This window comes from Hippocampus guttulatus, chromosome 12 (genome assembly GCF_054856545.1).
Source record: "Hippocampus guttulatus isolate MCC_2025c chromosome 12, RoL_Hgut_1.0, whole genome shotgun sequence".
Classification (NCBI taxonomy): domain Eukaryota; kingdom Metazoa; phylum Chordata; class Actinopteri; order Syngnathiformes; family Syngnathidae; genus Hippocampus; species Hippocampus guttulatus.
In genome coordinates this window covers 2,414,941-2,433,970 of record NC_141272.1, presented here as the reverse complement: position 1 = coordinate 2,433,970, position 19,030 = coordinate 2,414,941, and the positions used below count along the sequence as shown (strand labels likewise).

The window sequence follows — 19,030 nt, the reverse complement described above, 5'->3', positions numbered from 1 at the left end:
AGCCGATTTCCCTCGAAGCGATTCCACGTCTATTTGCGATTCACAGGTCATGACTTCACTGGCCGGAATTTGGAGAATTTGGAAAAATTGAAGTAAACAAGGTGGCGGGTGATGAATTGATGACTAAAATAGTTTTTACGTACCTAAAAGCATTTTCTCAAAAGCCGACCGTGCGCCTTATAATCCGATGCGCATTATATATATGGATCAATATTCAGATTTCTTGGACGTAGTATTTTAAAAGTTATGTCAAGCGCTTTTTTTTACAGCTGCAGCGGTTGTGAGAGCTCTATATCAAGAAAGGTGTATTGTATTGTATTTTATTTAGTGTAGCTCCATCTAGTGGATGCATAACGCAAAGGCAGCCCCTTTTGTAGCCTTTATTGTATGCGCCTTATAATGCGGTATATAAAAACTGTTTTAAAATAGGCCATTCATTGAAGGTGCGCCTTATCGTGCAGAAAATACGGTAGGACGCACGCCAACAACATGCCGTGCCATTCGCATTTTGCAGCCGTGGGACAAGGAGTCCGACTGATTCACCAACATTGAGCTCATCCCACGTGATGGAGGTAATAATGTACGAGCCTCCTCCAGAGAAGCGCTGATGTTAAGTGAGGGCTTGGCGAGTGTTTGAAGCCGCCCACATGAATTTTTAATGGGGGCTTTTTAGCGACTGAGCGTCTTTCGCCGGGGCCTCGCAAGCCGTTTGTCATGCGGCGCTCTAGTCCTTGCCGGGAGTCTCCGTCGGTAATTTTTGTGCTTTTTCTTTCGCTTTTTGTCATGCTAGCGCGAACGGGTTTCAGTTCTGTGAGAAAGCAAAACAATGTCAGCAAAAGCCTCCTAAAACATCTGAAATTGATGAGGCTTCATGAGAGGCATTTGAAATGGTGCGCAGACGCCCATTTCGAATGTGATGACTTCATTCTCAACACGGCCACGTCCCATTTAGGAGAGGGGGGGGGGGGGTGCACACTTGTGCAACCGGATCATTTGACTTTTCTCTCCACCCCAATTATGCTCTTCCGACCACTCCGGTGTCCTTGCCCAGGGCGGTTTCAAGGAAGGGGACGTGCGAGTGGTCCATATGCGCTCGTGCCTCAGTGGACGCGCATGCATGGATGGCGAGCGCGCGGGGGTTAAAGTTCAAGCTCATCCTATAGTCGCCGCCGACGGCAAAAGGTCAGCGCGCATCCTGGGTTAATTCCGCTCAGATGGCGGCGAGGGCGGGGGGGGGGGGGGGCGGGGCGATACCTGAGCGATGTCCATGACGGAGTCGCAGCTGAGGGGTCGCGCGGAGGTGAGGTCGTTGAAGCCCAGGAGGGTGGAGATGATGCCGTTCTGGTCCACCCGGCGAATCATGGTGCCGTCCACAAAGAAGACGACGCCGTACTTATCCACCGTGATGCCTTTAAAAAAAAAAAAAAAGTCAGTCAGCGCAGTCATCAGCAGAGAACACAATAACCTTGATGTGTTGCATTACAACTTCCAAAATTCCCCCCCCCCCCCCAAAAAAAATTGACAGATTGTTGTCCAATTTTTTTTAAATTTAATTCCTGACTTAATCGACCAAATAATCTGTTATTGGAACAAACAGTGGAATCGGCATCCATCTGACAAAAAAAACCGTCATCATCATCATCATCATCATCATCGATATATCCCTAATTGGAACCTTTTTTTTTTTTTTTTTGGCCTGTCAGGCTTTATTTCTCCTGCAACTGTTTTTTTTTTGTAGCACTGATTATTATGTTCTTTTAATGAATGTATCGACTTCTCTTCCTTCTTCTTCCCATAACAGACGCCGAGAAATACGCAGCCGACGTTAGCGTCTACCTTTGATTTGCGTGCCTGATTTCTCCTGTGTAGTCGCCTGTCACAATATTTCAGCGTTGGCGACAAAATGTGTTGTTTTCAAAGAAAACCTTTGTGCGTGTGTGTGTGTGCGTGTGTTATTTAATTTATTTTTATTTTTTTTAACACGTCTTCTCTGCCAGCAAGATTTCAGCACGTATGAATCACACTGACGCGCCAGCGGAGAACAAAAGGTGCGCAAGCGTGTGATCAAATGACTTAACGCCTCGTCCAAATATAGAGAACTGGGTGGGGGAGGGGGGGGGGGGTAAGATGGTAAGATGACGCCGGGGAGCACAAGGAAATAATCAAAATAAAGAAGTATGATAATTATTTACACCGGTGATGCTAACATACAGTTGGTAAAAAACAAACAAAAAAGTTTTTGTTGGCTGCACACTAAAGAGGAAAAACGGGGAATGAATACAAATGCAGCATTTGATAATCCCTCAAATAATTGTTTCCATTTTTTTTCTTGATTATTTGTGAAGTAGCTTCAGGATTTCTTTCTCGAAAGGAGATAGTGGTGCACACTGTGATCTCACACAAAGGAGAATTGTTTTCAAAATGTAGTTAACGTTACAACTTAATACAAATTTGATTTTAAAAAATGAATTTAGCTTAGAAAATGTCTTTATTGATCAATTTAAGTTTGGCAATTCTTTTTGGGGTTAATTCATTGAAATATGAATTAATTAATTAGTGTGAGCTAACTTAAATGTATTATTATTTAAGAAATATTTCATGTATATTATTTGTGCATTATTTTATTTTACAGTTTATATATGTTGATATCTTTCATTTAAATACGGCCATTTTTTGAGTGACGCTCAAATGGCAACATGAAAAATGAGATGAGAATAAAGAATTTAAAACTTGATTGACAGCACAACCTGCACAGCTCAGCAGAAAACAAACAAACAATGATGTGGTTGCACAAGTGTGCACACCCTTCTTAAAACTCGGGATGTGGCTGTGTTCGGAATCAGCCAATCGCATTCAACCGGATCAGGTTAAACGGGAGCAAGCACACAACATGTCTGCGAGTAACCCCAGATAAAGCTCCTCAGCTGTTCTAGTCGGCTTTTCCTGCCATGTGTGTGCTTCCTCGCAGAATGTTTTCTGCTAATGCGGACGAGCATTTGGAACTGTTTGTAATTCTACCCCCCAAATTGTAAGTTGTATCTGGAGTACATAATCACACACACAGGCCACCGCGGGCGCGCTAATGGTTAGCATGCGACATCTGCAGAGCCGCTCGCCCTCACCTCTGGGGTTGGTGAGCGTGGCCTCGGCGGCCTTGCCCCCGTCGCCGCAACGCGCGTCGTCGTAGGGCAGGCACTGGTCTCCGGTGCCCGCCACCAGCTCCAGATTCTTGGCCACGTCCTTGGGCGCGTTCAGCGACTTGACCTTGAACACCTTGCGGGTGCTGGTGTCCGACAGGTACACGGCGCCGTTCACCGGGCTGCTGGCCAAGTAGTACTTGTGGGCCGGGCTGTTGCTGTTGGCGAAGGTGAAGAAAAAAAAAATAAAGCACGTGAGACACAATTAACAAGGACTAGAGCAGGCCATTTGGATTCACTGGAGGGGAAAAGACGGTGAGATGAAATGAAAGCGGGTTAAAAAAAAATGACAGGAAAAAAAGCAAACAGGCATTTTAGTTGGGACTCCCACATTCGCAATTGTTTATGAGAAGAGTGCGCAGAAGATCTACTCAGAGCTTGCAAATTGTTGTAATAGCACACGAGCTGCAGCAGCACTGACTGGAGAGAAATGCTCGCGAGGACACTTTCTCTGACCCGTAATTTCTCTGGGATATTAAAATGACAAGGCTGTGTCAGCAACACAGTGACGGCGATTGCAAAAAGTGGACTCCCTTGTCCCTTGTTTTTGAGATATGTGGACAAAAACAAAGCTGCAAACACAATTCGAGCAATTCGATGTCTGTTTGCATTTGTCCATGCGTGCACTGTGATTGGCTGGCAACCAGTTCCGGGTGCAGCCCGCCTAACTGTCCGACGACAGCCGGGTCGGGCTCCGGCACGCCCCCGGACCCCCCTGAGGATAAACGGAATTAGAAAATGGATGGATGACATTGACGGCAACAAAGCTAGTCAGCACAACACACCGCGCGAGCCGTTTGCTCCAAAACCATTTGCTCAGTTGGTTTTACTTTTACCTTTCAGTTGGCGGGCAATACAATGAACAATTTGTTCTCTAAATCCGTATTCCTTTGTTGAAAATGCTGGAAAGCAAAAGTATTTTCCAATTTCGGGCATTTTTGCAAGGTCGTTTGTCTTTCGCGGCGCTGTAAAAACAGCAACATGGGTGCATCTAAGCAAGGTAGTCATTCGCGTCCACTCCAAAGATAACCCGAGTTTATCGGGTCCTCGGCAGGTCCCGATCAGCGTTTTGGAGACGGCTGTCAGCTGGCCGTCATTCAGACTGGATTAAGAGCCAATCTCCACTCTTTAACCTTGAGGCTTCTTTCATGCCTGACTATTGTTGTTTTTTTTTTCTTTTTTTTCGGGCGTGTTCGTGCGCCCCCCCACCCCCCTTTTTTTTCTTAGAATGCCGCAACAAGGCAAGGCTTTGTTGGGACTGATTTCATTTGACAAATGGCCGTCGAGCAACAGCCAATGCCGAGGCCACGTCGAAAATCAGGTGGTTGGTGACAAACAAACAAGTACATAAGTAAATAAATAAATAACACCGTAGGTGGAGTAGGTCGGTATCCAGCCTCAATAACCGCATCCTCGTTGCCGGGTGCAATCAGCTGATAGCTTATCAGCTCCAGGGGGCGTATGTAGAGCAGGCGCTTTCAAAATCAGGAAGCGTTATCCGGCGACCTTGAGCTCACGCGGCCGCGCGCTGGCCATCCATATTCACCGACAACATCTAGTTTGTCGGAGATAATTGGATTTTGCCGCATGCTGGCGCAGAAATAGAGGGAGGGCGCAGGGGGACATCCTTAGCGGGGGGTCAATGAACACGAACGCGGGGTGAGACCGGCCAACCCCCTCTCTGTCCCGTGTCGGCACGCGCTGGCTCGGGCAGCGATTTTGCCCATTTTATACCGACGCACGCTGTTTTTCCCTCCTGGATAAATCTCCTTTTTATCATGCAAATGTGCTCGCAAGAACAAAGGGACGTGATTTTGCCTATTTCAGTCCGGTGCAAGCGGCGCACTGAGGAGTTGCCAACGGCACGCTGAATGCATTTGAATGTGTCACGAATTCAACTTCCGCGTCGGTCTGACGGTCGCCATCGAGACCCTCTGCAGCAGTAACGTTGAAAAAAAATCTCGTTACCGTGACGGCACGGGACGGACACACGCGGTTGTGACCAGCCGAACGGCGACTTCTCACCCAGTGTGTGAAAAGGAAAAAAAAAAGCAGGGGCCCATTAAGATGATAAAAGCACAGCTTGTATTTTCATTGGCGGCGGTAGCACTTCATTACGCTTGGACAATCAGCCTAGCGGGTCTGCGTACATGGTCGGCCTTGAACCGACTGGTCGGTGCATCAACTTTACCACTCTGCAATGACGGTTGGCGCTTGGAGTTGATTCATCACCATCGTTTGCGCTTTTACGAGTGCGTGAAAATACAACACGAAAAATGACTAGCATCACAAGAGTGTCAACCCCCCAAAAATTGCGAAGCCATTCGACCGAAGCCAACCACAAATACTCTCTCTTGACAATTTCACCTGCTCAAAAAAAAAAAAAAAATCAGGGCCAGGCCGCTTATCAGAAGCTGAAACCGATAAAATTATCGGCAGTTCATTTGTGCTTACACAGTAACTTGCTTTCGGTTTTGACATAATAGCGTTTCGGACGGTGGATTCAAAATTCCGAACGGCACTCCACAGACCCAAATTTTGGTACAAAAGTCATTCACACTACATTTTGGATAACTGCCACCCCCTACTGGTATGGAGGTGCACTGTCTCTACTCAACATCAGTATTTGGTTCCGACAACATTTGCTTGTGCTTTCTTTAAAATAAATTGACCTTCATAAACTCAACCGATTTTTTTTTCCATTGAAAGGCTGCGAATCCCATTGTGCAAATACCCGGAAACTTACACATCAAGTCGTCGAAAGGCGAACAGAATCTTTGGGTCGTTATTTTCCATTGGGGGGGGGAGATATTTGAGAAAGGACACTTGCTAAGAGAGACAGAAAAGTCAATTGAGAGCCGCTGGGTGTTTGCTATTGTGCTATACCTTTTTTTTTTCTCCTAAATGGGGCCAGTGACCGGCACGACTGGGCTTTTCATTCCCTGTTTGACCACATGTTGGCTGGCCGAAGTCATGACCCCGTGATGGGAAATCAATCAGGGGCTCTTTCGCCTGAGACGCGCCGTATCTGAAAAACGGCTCTGCCTCGCCGCCACCTGCCCGCCAGTGATGCGCTCGTAACTTTAAGCGGAATGAATTCGCTGCTCATTTCGATGCTGTCCTACACTGGGGGTGGGGGATAAAATCAAAATAAAAAACGGTGTTGAATTGACTCCATTTTATTTTGTCACCTGGTGGCCCACATGAAAATCATCTGCATCCAGATACGTTTTTTTCACAAGACTATATAGCTACTTAAAAAAACGTATCGAAATCCAGAAGATTCTGTTGTGTGCAACCACGTCACAAATACAAGTGAGTAAATTCAAATATTTTGTACAAGGCCCTTCTTTTCCCACATTAGACATTAGTCCTGATCCAACGTCGGAAAAGGGTGAGGGGGCCCTCTCAGGGTCAGGGATGAGAGGCCCGGTCATCCGGGAGGTGCTCAGAATTGAGCCGCTTCTCCTCCACGTTGAGAAGAGCCAGATGAGGTGGCTCGGGCATCTGATTAGGATGCCTCACGGACATTCCGGACATGTCCCACCGGCAGGAGGCCCCTGGGGCGACCCGGGACACGCTGGAGAAACGATGTCTCCCGGCTGGCCTGGGAACACCTCGGGAAGAGCTGGAAGAAGTGGCTGGGGAGGAGGGATGTCTGGGCTTCCCCGCTAAAGCTGTTGCGTCCGCGACGTATAAAGCAGTAGAGAATGGATGGATAGAAGATCTTCTCCAGTAATGTTTCACAAGATGGGAGAATCCAAAAATGGGGATGTTCCACCATTCATCTTCGGCACAATCTCTCTAAATCATCGGGCGCCCTAAGTTCTTTCCTGTGCCCCCTCCACGGGTTTTCATTGGGGTTTTTATTACGCCTTCATAAACTTTGCGATAAAAAGAGAGTCCCGTTAAAGTTCGTCTATGAAATGCTGGAGTCAGCAATTTCTCGCCTCGCTGATGTATGACCAAGGTAAAGTTGGCGCTAAGCTAGCAAATCAACATACAATTACAATGTTGACGTGCCTTGTAATCCGGTGTGGGTTGCAGCATTTATTCTTATCATTATTATTACCTATTAACAGTTTAAAATACTCATATGGGTAATGATATATATATATATATATATATTTTAAAAAATTACGGGTGTCAAATACCTTTTTATGTTTTCGCTATTCACAACATGCTTTGGTCCCTATGACTGCACTGCTTTGTCACGTACAATATTTGCGGACGCGCTAATTAGCCACGGAAGCAGGAGACGCAGATGCAAAGCAATGGCGCGTGCGAGATGACACCCGGTTAAAAATGGAAATGCTTTCAGCAGGAGGAAGACACACAGTCAACCAGACAGACGGTAACATCCAGGCAACGTATCATCGCCGCTTTGAAGGCAGGGTCGGAATCGGGTTCAAAAGTTCGCAGGGGGGGGGGGGGGGGCGAAGGCAAGGGAGGAAAAATCATCTTTTTTATGTCTTCTTTGGCTTACCTGTGCCGGAAGTCTTTATTTCTGCCAAGAGCAGCGGTCAGAGGGCACAAGACAGACAATAAATGTTAGTTGTGAGAAAAAAAAGAGTCTTTAACTCATTCAGTACCAGCCAATTCTGGACCAAGTCTGAAAAGACGTATAAAAACGTCTTTGGGAGTGAATGAGTTCAAGAAAAAATCAAAACAAAACACTTGTTAGTTGGTCGAATTAATCAAATGGTATACATCGGAACTCCCCGAGCTCATCTGGGAAGACATTAACAAAGACATTGATTGTTTCTCTAGAAGAGAAGATGATCGAATTCAAACTGATGTGGCCGCACGGGTCAAGTTTGATTTCGAAAAATGGGCGGCCTCCATCCTCGCCGCTGTACAAATGTCAAAGCACTCGTGGCACGGTTGGAGCTTGTAAAAAAAAAAAAAAAAAAAACGTTTTGAGAGGGGTTCTTTGGTCCCCATGAGGAAACAGAAGAAGAAACTTCCAGGGGTAACGCTGACAAATGAGGCCACTAAGCCTTCAAAAGTGCTTTGGCACATGCTGCTCTGTTCTGGACCACAACCAAGGCAGAATATCCAGCACTCAATTCCAGTCCCAATATCTTATCCGTGTGAGATTTTCTTCAACGACCATGAGCGAAAGAAAACGACATGGGTGGACTCTCGTTACTCCCGCTAATGACAAAAACGATAGTGGGCGCTACCTTTCTTTTGAAGCGTTTGTTTTCAACGCTGGCCTCAAGCAAGTACCGGCGGGCGTTGCGTTACCTGAGTTCCAGCACGCTGGTGACGTTGCCCGTGGCGTAGATCCGCCGCACGTAGTTGAAGTCGCCCACGTAGAGGCTCCCGTCGGAGCCGCACGTCAGCGCCACGGGGGCCAGCAGCTTGTTCCCGTCGGCCATGCCGTTGCAGCTCGGGCAGGAGATGCTGCGGCGCCGGCCGTTGCCCATCACGCTCCCGATGACGGGCGGCTGCTGCGAGATGAAGATGTTCTCGCCGTTGCCCATGTGGAGGATGCCTGGCGAGGACACAGCGGAAGGGACGCATGGATGTCGTGCTTTTGTTTTGGGGGGGGGGGTGCAAAAAGGGACTTGGGATCGCTCAAAGCAGGGGTGGGTGATACGGACGCGGTAGATGCCACGATATCAGTATTTGATATCAGTTGATATCATGATGGATTGATTTTTTTTAACATAATTAAAATAAAAAATAATGAAATGGGTTAAAGATTAACAACAATCAAACCACTATTGATGAAAACTACCTTTCACTTTAAGTGATACATCACAACTAAGGGACAAAAATGTTTGCATCAGGGAGGAGTTAAGTTTTATGCTTTCAACTCCCAATATTGGCGATTCTGCTAAAATTTACAGGAGGCGTCCATTACTCACATTTTTATTTTATTTTATTTTTTGGGCTACGAGCCCTGCGTTTACTCTCCAGATCTCGTCTTGGCAACTTAATGACAACATGAACGCAAAGAGCCTCCTTCAGTGCGATCCATAAGCTCCTGTTTGAAATGCACAAAGCGCGTCTCTCGTCTTCCGACTCGCACTCGCCGGCGTGAGTGGTCTGAGCGGAGCAACGTTCGGTCCATCAGCGAGGATCAGCCGAGCATCCTCTTCCCGGGGCGTGATTAAATCTCGCGACGGCTTCCACGAGCGGGCTGTCGGCAATTAAATTAGGCTCGATTCTGAAAACGATGAGGCAAGGAAGTGAGGGGGAAGCAGGGTGGGATTCTGCCGCCCTCCTCCTCCTCCGGGCGGCCTATTCCCACTCGCCGTGACAGATCAAAGCTTCCCGAGCACTTTTCCTTATCAGCACGCCTCATCTCATCTCCTCCAATGAGGCTCCTGCGCACACCAAGCGGGGACCCTCGCTCGTGACAGGCCGGAACTTTTTTCTCACTTCATCCACTTTTCAAGTGCCATTTGGCAGAAATGAAAAAAAAAAAAAGACCCCTTGGGTGGCGAAGGAAAAAAAAAAAGGACAGCGGTAATACGCAGCATATAAAAATGTATAAAAGGAGCTACGTATTGCGGTAGGGAGTAGAATGTGTGTGGATGTGTCGCAATCGTGAGAAAAGATGACACAGCCGGGCAGAGAAGGGAGGGGTGAGCAGTTACGCACTGAGGAGGAGGGACGGAGCAGGACGAAAGACACCTTGCATGGGTGTGTTTTTGCTTGGTTGATTAACATGCATTGCAAAAAAAAACTATTTAAATGGATTTAGTGGGGACTAGTTAACCCCATGGACAAAATCTGTAAACCACGGGTCGGTTCTAAAACTAGATCACAAGGACACTGTGAATTAATAAAAAATTTACAGCAGAATTTTTTTTAAACATTTATTTATTCTAATTTAACACGGAACATGTTTCTCAATGTAGCAAATCTTCCATAATTTGTTAAAAAAAAATTAATCAATTGAGGGGTTTTCCCCCCCTAAATATTTTTCTGAAAAAGGAGATTTTATTGCTCTAATTTAATTCAATATAATTTCAGTCCAGTGACAGACCTTCAAACTTCACACACAATTTCTAATGAAATTTCTTTAAAGTACAAAAATGTTCTTTGAAATGTCAGATTGTTTTTTTTTTTTGTGTGTGTGTGAGAATGATCATGATCATCAGTGATCTCAACAGACAGGACATATGTGGGAAACAAAAAAAATGCATCAGAACCCCCCCCCCCCCCCTCAACTGTTATCTTGAATCCCATACGAATAATAATTTTAGCCACGTTGCATTGTCTCCTACGGTTCGTGGGCGGCCGTAGGCGTGCAACAAAAAAGCCCCCCCCCCCCCGCCGCCGCCGCCAGAATAGAACACCGCAAAAGGGATTTCAACGTTGACTCACCGCTCTGTATATTCAAAGCGTGGTGCTTGTCGACGGTCCAGCCGCCCAGCTTGGAGGCTGAGCTCTCGTATCCCTGCAGAACGGCCGTCCTCTTCTCCCACAAGATCAGGTCGGGACATGATTCATACTCGAAACCCACAGACACTAAAACAACAAAGGCAGGTTACCGCATGACAACCCGCACTGGAAACCCTCTCGACAAGAGCGGCTGCGGTGGTATGCGAGCGACCGCACCGCATCTCGCCGGGCGTCCTCTAATTGCTTATAAAACTGTTTATGTACCATAGGAGTTATTCTCCCAATATAGTCGAAGGTCAACTCACTGATTTGTCGCATCGGAAATAAAGGAAATGATCTGTTCCTGGGTACAACTCTCACCATCAAAAAGCTTGTATTAAATGTATAGGAAAGTGATTTTTTTTTTTTTTTTTTTTTTTTTAACATATTTTTTCATTCAGCATCCGCACGGAATTACTCTTTTGGAACCGTCAATTTTGAAACAGTGAAATTGACCAAAACTGACCAAAAGCTTCGGACAGGCCGTAGACCTTCTGGCTGTAGACGTCCGTCTTGTCCCACACAAAGTCGTAGAGGAGGTCGGGCCCTGCGGGGAAGGACTTCCTGAAGAGCCGGCCCTCCACCGCCACCATGAGGTGCACCTTCATCAGGTTGAACGGGATGGCCGCGTGGGTCAGCGTCACCCTCAGGATGGACTTGTAACCCGCCGTCCTGCTGCTCAGGTAGCCCAGCTTCATGTCCGTACCCGGGATGGGAACTTCCTCTTGCAGCGTCTAGCGGGGCGGAGCAAAAACAAAAACAAAAGACATGGCCTTTGACACTTTCAGGGACAGCGGTCACTACGGTGGTCAGTTTATTGGGTTATCAGGTTGTAGGTGATCATGATTGGTGCATGAATGGGTTAATATCCAAAAATCAATATTTCTTTGTATTTTTGGGGAGATATTTGGGGGTTTTTTTTGTCCACACCCTTTTCTCCATTTTTGTTTTCGTAGAAATTGGGTCAAAATATTTTTCTTCTTTTGCCTGGGCCCCCCCCCCCCCAGAAAAACAAAACAAACAAACAAACAAAAAAACGAAAGAACACATTCCCGAAATAAGTGAGCCACTTGAATGTGGCGGTTTTGCTTGCATTTCAACCGGTCGCAAGTCAGAAAATCAATCAATAAATAGAGAAACCACCCAACATCAGTTTGACCAACTGACACGAAATTGGGTGGACATGTCAGAACAGGATGTCCAAAAAAAAAAAGAAGAAAAATTTGTGTTTTGGGGTGAATTCCAAGACTTGTACTTTAAACATACAGAAGCCGAGACAGATTGTCCCCAAATGCAATCCAAGCCTCCGAGCGGATCACGACGAGCCGCCGCAAGCCCAGCGGGCTGCCACGTGGCCATAAAAGACGGCGTTCAAATCCGCGTGGCCTTTTATTTCGCAACCAACGTCCATTTGTCTTCCCTTCTGGTGTTGACCAGCACAGAGTGCCGCGTATTATTCATAACCTTTCCTCCGAGCAAATCTATGGAGCCGAAACATCAATAGGAGGACAATTACAGAGCGGCATCATAGGCAACCCGATGAAGGATTTCTTCATTATAGCGCCACTGAATAGTTTTCTGCATCGATTTCAGAACAGAAAAGTCCTTCATTACCACTGCTCCGTCCTCGCCGTCTCGATGCGACGACGGCACCGCAACTTTGCCCTTGGGCCCGCGGCTTACGCGGGCAGATAATATATGGAGTCATAACAACAGGCCGGGCGGCGACCTGCGCACGTGCCGGGTGGCGTTCGCGCCGCAGCCAAAAGGTCAGCAAGCACCGGTTTATTCCACTCCGCTCTAATTAAGTCACCTTTGCCCACCCACTCCGCCTCATTTTCGCCAGGCAAGATTTAGCGTAACCATTAAAACAGCGACCCGCCAAAACGCCGGTCAGAGGACGTGTCAGTCGGCGGCGCGTTTGCTCGCGCGGCGATTGATCCAAATTCGCCCTCGAGAGGACCGCAGAGCAGAGAATGTGGCCTTCAAAAAGAGGAGCAAAGACAAGGCGGCGGCTAAAAATAAGACTCATAACAAATTCACTGATATGCCATAAATCTTGGGAGGCAAACTGGGAGACGAGATAATTAGAAAAGGGCAAAGAGACGCCTGTTAGACTTTGAGTCGTGCGCTCGACGTCGAGTTTGTGTGGAAAGGAGGTCAATGGAAACAGATGCAGGTGAGCCCGCTTGATCACCACTTTCAACGGAATCGAGACGCGATGAAGGACGACATCTCTCTACGCCTTTGAATCCCCTCAGAAGAACGGGATGAAGTGGCTGGGGAGCAGTTATGCCGGTGAGGTGTTACTAAGTAACGCGTTGCCCAAGAGCAGCTGCCATTTTGAGTAACTCGGAATCCAAAATATGACCAGATCTCATCAGTAAATGTAATAAAGTAAAGTATTATGCGATCGGGTGATCAATGCCCGATCATGTGGGGCGGGAGTGACATCGCGTATGCCAAGTTTTCAGCACAATATTTTCAGCAAGTTGATGTCTCACCTCTACGTTGCAAATAAAGTGCTAGATCGATCAGGATGTATTGTATTGTATTGTAAATAAGAAAGTTTGCTCGAGTTTCTATAATGCCCTATGAGGCCACAAGATGGCGACAGAGCGACAATTTGGTGTCAAAAGGCATTACAAAAGAATTTTTCGATTAAATACTGTGTGCTTACTTTGACCTTGAAGTTCATTTTGTTCCATGCCAAATTAGCTTTTCCCATCGATATGAATGGAAACACCATTAATCTGTTCCGACCACCCCATCCCAACCAAAAAAATGGAATAAAATGAAGATGAATTTTAATATTGAATTGTGGCCTCATAATATGACGAACCCGCGATTCCCAAAGTGCGGTACAAGTACCGCTAATGGTTCTCGAGCTCCCTCTTGTGATATGTGAAAGAATCACGGCCCAAGAATACTTCAGTCGTATTAACTTTGAAGGACTTGCAATTATGCATTTAATTGTGAAGAAGTGTTTGCTTTTAAACTTTTATGAAGCGATTTGTTTCATCCGCCATTACGTGCTATACATTTTCAGTGCATTAATGTTTTAGTGCAGCTCTATTGAAGCACAACGTTAATCTGCATAATGCGACCGCGGCTTACGATCGCATTCCATATTCTTGAAGGCACGAAACCTCAATGTTGGAGTTGATTAATATTTGGTCCTAATACACGACAGTCATTTCATCTTGGTCGCGCCGGTGTTAAATGGACAGCGAGATCTGGCGGAAGAGGTCGCAGCGCCGCGGTTATAAACAACGAAAACACCCGACAAAGCTTCTCCATCCATCAAGTTTTCAACAGCAGCCCTCGACGGTACATTATAGATTGGAACACACATTTTCATTCTGTATCGTGTATGAAACTACACGTTCGGCTTGTGTCAGTGAGATATTTCCAGAACATGTTCCGGTTCAATTTGGCCTTGCTTGTTAGTGTTGTACCATTTTGCCAAACCCCAGCAAGACAAAATTGCATCTACATCGCGCTAACATTTAGAATAGGAATCGTTTTCCACTGAACTGAACTTCGAGCTTGAATTTGATGGACATCATCCGCTTCTTCTGTGCCACTCTCGTTCTTCCGAACCGCGTTTAACCCTTTCGGGGACAACGGTTATCAGCCTTCAGGGTGCACGAAAGGGTTAACGACTGCGCAAAAAAAAAAAAAAAAAATGCCAGGCAACCGTGCCAACTGACGGCGGCCTCGACGGACATGACTGAAGCTCGCCGTTGTTATTGATGCACACGTGGCAGCTATAAATCGGGCGACTAAATAAGCCATCAAATTAACGACGACGCAGATTTCGGCGTCAAATATCAACGTGATGCTCGGATGACTGTGAACGCGCGCGCCCATCAACGCTGGAGACGGGCCGAGTTGCGAAGAAGAGCAATTACACGAGAAAGACAAGGATCACCGCCGTGACTATTACGCTTGATGAATAGCGCTCAGAGTCTGGCACATGCGTGGGATGAATCATTTGCAGGAGACCCCTGTGTGTGTTTCAGCCTATAGCTGGGGAGCAGGAAGGTGTGCGTGTGTGTGTGTGTGGGGGGGGGGGGGGCTCACGTCACCTGGATTTCGGGCACCACCGTCCCCCTCTCGGCGCAAGAGCCGGCGAAGGCGGTGAGCGGCGCCGGCGACACCACGGGGCTGGGCCGGGCGAAGCTGCTGAGGTCACAGCTGGGGATGTCGTTCTCCTCGTGGCGCATGACCACCGTGTCCATGACGAAGAAGCGTCCCCACGGCAACCACAGGGTGTGCTCCTGCGTGATGAACGGCGCGCGCTCAAAGTGCAGCGCCACGGCGATGCCCCCGTCGGTGACCAAGTCAAAACTGAGAAGGCAAGACGGGCATACGTGAGCCATTTTATCTGCTTGAAGTGGAAGTCAACATTTTTTTCACTCCCCGCAATTGATATTGTGTTGGTGGAATGAGAATTTCAGTCAATCATTTTCCCCGTTTTCGGCATTCTCGGGGAGCAGCCACTTTGACATTGCGGCGCCCCCTGCTGTCAACTGAAATATCCAAATTAAGAAACATGGAGACGTCTCAGCTCCTCAGGAAGCCTCCAGTGATGTTGGTGGTTCTTTGCAGAGGATAAAGAACACACGCATATTTTTACATGATCTGCCTGCATGTATATCTGCAGATGAGTTCACTACCACCACCTAGTGTTGGCATTGAACTTTTTTGCTCAGAAGAGACTGCAAAAAACAAATAAATAAATGAAACAACTTAACGTATCCCAATCTTAATTTGACGAATTACGCTCAGCATTGTTTTCAACCTCCAGACATGAAGAAGGTCGAGTCTAAAGGTCTTTGCTTGAGAACGAGGGGTCTTTTAAGGTGGGAAAACTGCGGCAGCGTATGGCGACAGGCAGAACGATCAAATGTTCTTCCACCAGACGGCAGAAGGTCCGATTAACAGCTGGAGCCATCTGTTGCCATTCGCCCAACAAAATAGCATTGCATCATACAGAAAGCTGCATACTGCATAATTAGTTCATAACAATTGCCTTAAAAAAAAATAAATGAATAAACGGCATCAATGAAAATGGTTCATTCTTTAGCCCAAGTATTACAATGTGTTCTTCCAGAGGTCCGACCTTGTTTGTGCGCGCTCGTGAGTGTGCGTGACAAAGAGCTAGAAAGCGCCATCGATCCCTCCGACGGAGGCGGTCCACTCCAGCGTCCGTCTAAAAGCCCCGACGTGCAAACCCATCCACTCGGCCGCATTATCGGGTCTGTACCTTCGGATGCAATGCGTCCAGTAAGCGGACGCCGTCTGGTGTGCGCACGTGATTGCCGTCCCGCGCGCTACTCGTCACTTCCCGCCGAGAGCCGATTAGCACCTGCTCACCCCTGGGACACGCTTGTAAGCGCAGCGGGCGGCCGCACAGAAGGAAAGCGGCCTGTTCATTAAAAGTACAGGTGGGCCTCTTTTGGAGTGGGCGGGGAGGGGGGGGGGGGGGCCGACAAACACTTTTGGGCAGGTGGCGATGGGCGGCCATGGATGCGAGGGTTTGGCTGGGCGCGATCAAACATGACAACGGCCTCAAAGACGTGCGAGGGATTTGATCGAGCCCGCGGTCTTTTGAGGGTGTGCCCAAAACGTACAGTGCAAGAAAAGAAAAAAAAATTGTTCAAGTCACTTTCAAATTGCTTTTAAAGATCTCAATCCTAAACACGAGGTGAAAAAAATCCGCGCTTTTAACCTGGATTTAGAAACCTTCACACTCTGGGCCGACTTGGCTTCTGTTGGCAGCTCGTTCCGTTCGCGTGCAGCCTAACAGACGAATGCTACTTCACCGTGTTTGCTTTGAGCTCTGGGCTCCACTCGGTGACCCGGGTCTGTAGACCTCAGAGCCCTGCTGGGTTTATAATTATAATCATTAACTCATTCACTCCCAAAGACGTTTTTAAACGTCTTTTCAGACTTGGTCCAGAATTGGCTGGTACTGGATGAGTTAATTAGCAATTCTCGAATGTATGCGGCACCTAAACAAAGAAACCGCCCCACAAAAAAAAAACATTTCTTTTGACGACGGAAAACTTTCCGGGCTCGGACAATAAAGAACACATGATTGAAATGAATCTCGACAGCTTTCCCCATTTCTAAGTGGCTGAACAGGTGCATTTCTGATTTCACGCTGCACTGAGCCTGTTTACAGGGATTGCAGTAGGGAATGCTCGTGGTGGTGGGTTGCCCGCGGAAACGCAGGGGCATGTTTACAGGAAGGAAAAGCAGGGAGATTGAGGAGTGTTTACACTTAAGATGCCCCCGAGAGAAGCACATAGAATTTTTTTTTTGGGGGGGGGGGCAAATGGAGTGAGGAAAAATGCACACAAGGGGGGAAACGAGATGAAGGAAGGCGGCGTCACAGAAAGCAAAGACGAGGTCTGAGAGGAAAAGAATTCAAGGCCAAAGCAGATTAGAGGAGAGTTGATGATGAGGGATGTCGATGAAAGGCCGCCGAGAAGGATCAAGAGCGGACGCTTTTTCCCCCCCGACACCCGGCAAGTGATGAAAATGTCAGCAGGAAGTGGAGCACGTTTCGGGACACGACAGCCGTCCGTCACTCTTCTCGGCCACAAAATGAGGGGCCCGTCCCGTTCGTTGGTTGACACCAAACGAATACAAGCGTGCACTTTAATGGACCTCTGTTTGCGACCTGGAATGCCCCCCAAAACCAATCACCGCTGGACTTCCTTCACATCGATTCAACGTCAACATTTAGTCGCAAAAATCCGTAAAATGTCTCCGCGCGGGTGCGTGTAAATCCCCCATAAAAGCCGGAATGATTTACATGTCAAGATGCCAGCACAACATCATTTCACATCGGGTTTTTTTTGTGTGCGAGGGGCCGGGCGCGGGGGGGGGGGGGGGTGTTTTAATAATAGATTAACCTGCTGATTTTTTTTTTTTGATTACTTGATGATTCAGAAAAAAAAACATTTTAGCCAAATTTCCTGTTGATTAATACTTTGTCCTCTGGCACAACAATCGGACCGTTATTTTCCCTTCTTGCAGATCTTTGACAATTTTAAGAGCTGATATCGTCTGATCAAATCCACATGCAGATTAATCTCCTGTGAATGTCAGCCTGGTGGCTTCCGTGTAATCCCGCTGCTCGTTGAACAAAACACTTGCTGATGGACGACGCTATAATCTCAGCAGTCAGATTAGGATTACTAGTCCTTTAATAGACCAGCTAACGTGCGGAACCAAAGTGAGAAAATTGTACGTTGAAGCGCATATCAAACGCATGTGCGCCGCCGCCGCCTCAAATGAAATCTCTCCCTTAAAGCCACCCAAAAGCAGCGCTGGCGAATAAACAACGTCCATCTGCGCCGTGCGGTCCATAACTTGCTGGCTTTGAATTGGCATATTTTGATACCCTTCTCCTCGCCCGCCGCAACTGAAGCGTAACTTACGAGCTTGCACCAGAAGGGCTTTGTTTGATGTCTCTGGGAATTGCGCCCGGCGCTCCCAAAATTGGAAAGCGCGAGGCAGATCAATGGCGGCGCTCGAGCATCTCGAGAACACAGACGTGTTTGACTTGAGGCGGTGGGGGGGGGGCTTACCTTCCATCCTGCCTGGTGACGGTGTAGCCGAACGCCGGCTTGTTGATGAAGCTGATGTTGACGCCCACCAGCGGCGTTCCGTCCGAGGTCACCACTTGTCCGCGGATGACGCACGCGTGCCTGCGCGGGAGTGGAAAAAGAGCGGCGAGGTCACGACGGGGACGACAAATTGCACCTCATGCTTAATGATGCCCGAGAATAATTCGCCGCTCCGTAAACGAGGACAAGTGTGTTGAATTAAACCGGGGCACGGCAAAGATGAGTTGATTGTAGGATGATGCGTCACTACCAAGCCAAAAGACCACCGTGGGGATGAATCAACGTCTTTCCAGCTCAGGCAAACAGCTTTTTTTTTTTCTTTCTTCCCCTCGTGGTACCAGGAAAAGAAGCACTTTCTCAGAAATATGAACTTCACCGCATTCTTAATGCCCCAAACCACAGCAGCAGAATCATAAAATGTACTCTAAGGCGCACAGGCTGCCTGCAGGTGGCGCTGTTCCGTATAAACGGCAGAGTCACAGCTGTGTTGAAAGCGGTTGTCCCTGTACAACAAGTATTTCAAATACCAGAAGCCTTGCTGATCTGACTTCGGGCCCGTACTGCCGTATGAAACAGTATCTGGCTTTTGTTGTGTTCTGTATGGAAGACAAAAAAACAAAACAAAAAAAAAAACAATAAATGTTTTCTTTTCCAGCGTTGATGCTGGAGATGTGTGAAATCTTTCTTTGCAGCAAGAAACAAGTAGAACGACTCACGGTATCTTATAAAAAGAAAACACTGTACAAAATAAAGCAATCAAGCACAACAACAACAAAAAAAACCCCC

General features: G+C 47.3%; 1 protein-coding gene across 7 annotated transcripts in view; it reads right to left on the bottom strand.

The window, feature by feature from the left end:
- Window positions 1–19,030, bottom strand: part of tenm4 (teneurin transmembrane protein 4) — a 148,973-nt gene that overhangs the window by 31,594 nt on the left and 98,349 nt on the right. For 4 of the 7 annotated variants that reach the window (XM_086124913.1, XM_086124908.1, XM_086124910.1 and 1 more), the window contains 8 exons: window positions 18,206–18,325; window positions 14,690–14,951; window positions 11,065–11,332; window positions 10,542–10,685; window positions 8,448–8,697; window positions 7,684–7,704; window positions 3,123–3,355; window positions 1,255–1,409 (listed from right to left, as the gene is read on the bottom strand). In XM_086124913.1, coding sequence (XP_085981039.1) covers window positions 1,255–1,409; window positions 3,123–3,355; window positions 7,684–7,704; window positions 8,448–8,697; window positions 10,542–10,685; window positions 11,065–11,332; window positions 14,690–14,951; window positions 18,206–18,325 — 1,453 coding nt within the window. The remainder of the gene's footprint in view (window positions 1–1,254; window positions 1,410–3,122; window positions 3,356–7,683; window positions 7,705–8,447; window positions 8,698–10,541; window positions 10,686–11,064; window positions 11,333–14,689; window positions 14,952–18,205; window positions 18,326–19,030) is intronic. The other 3 variants (XM_086124909.1, XM_086124911.1, XM_086124914.1) reach the window with 1 other exon arrangement.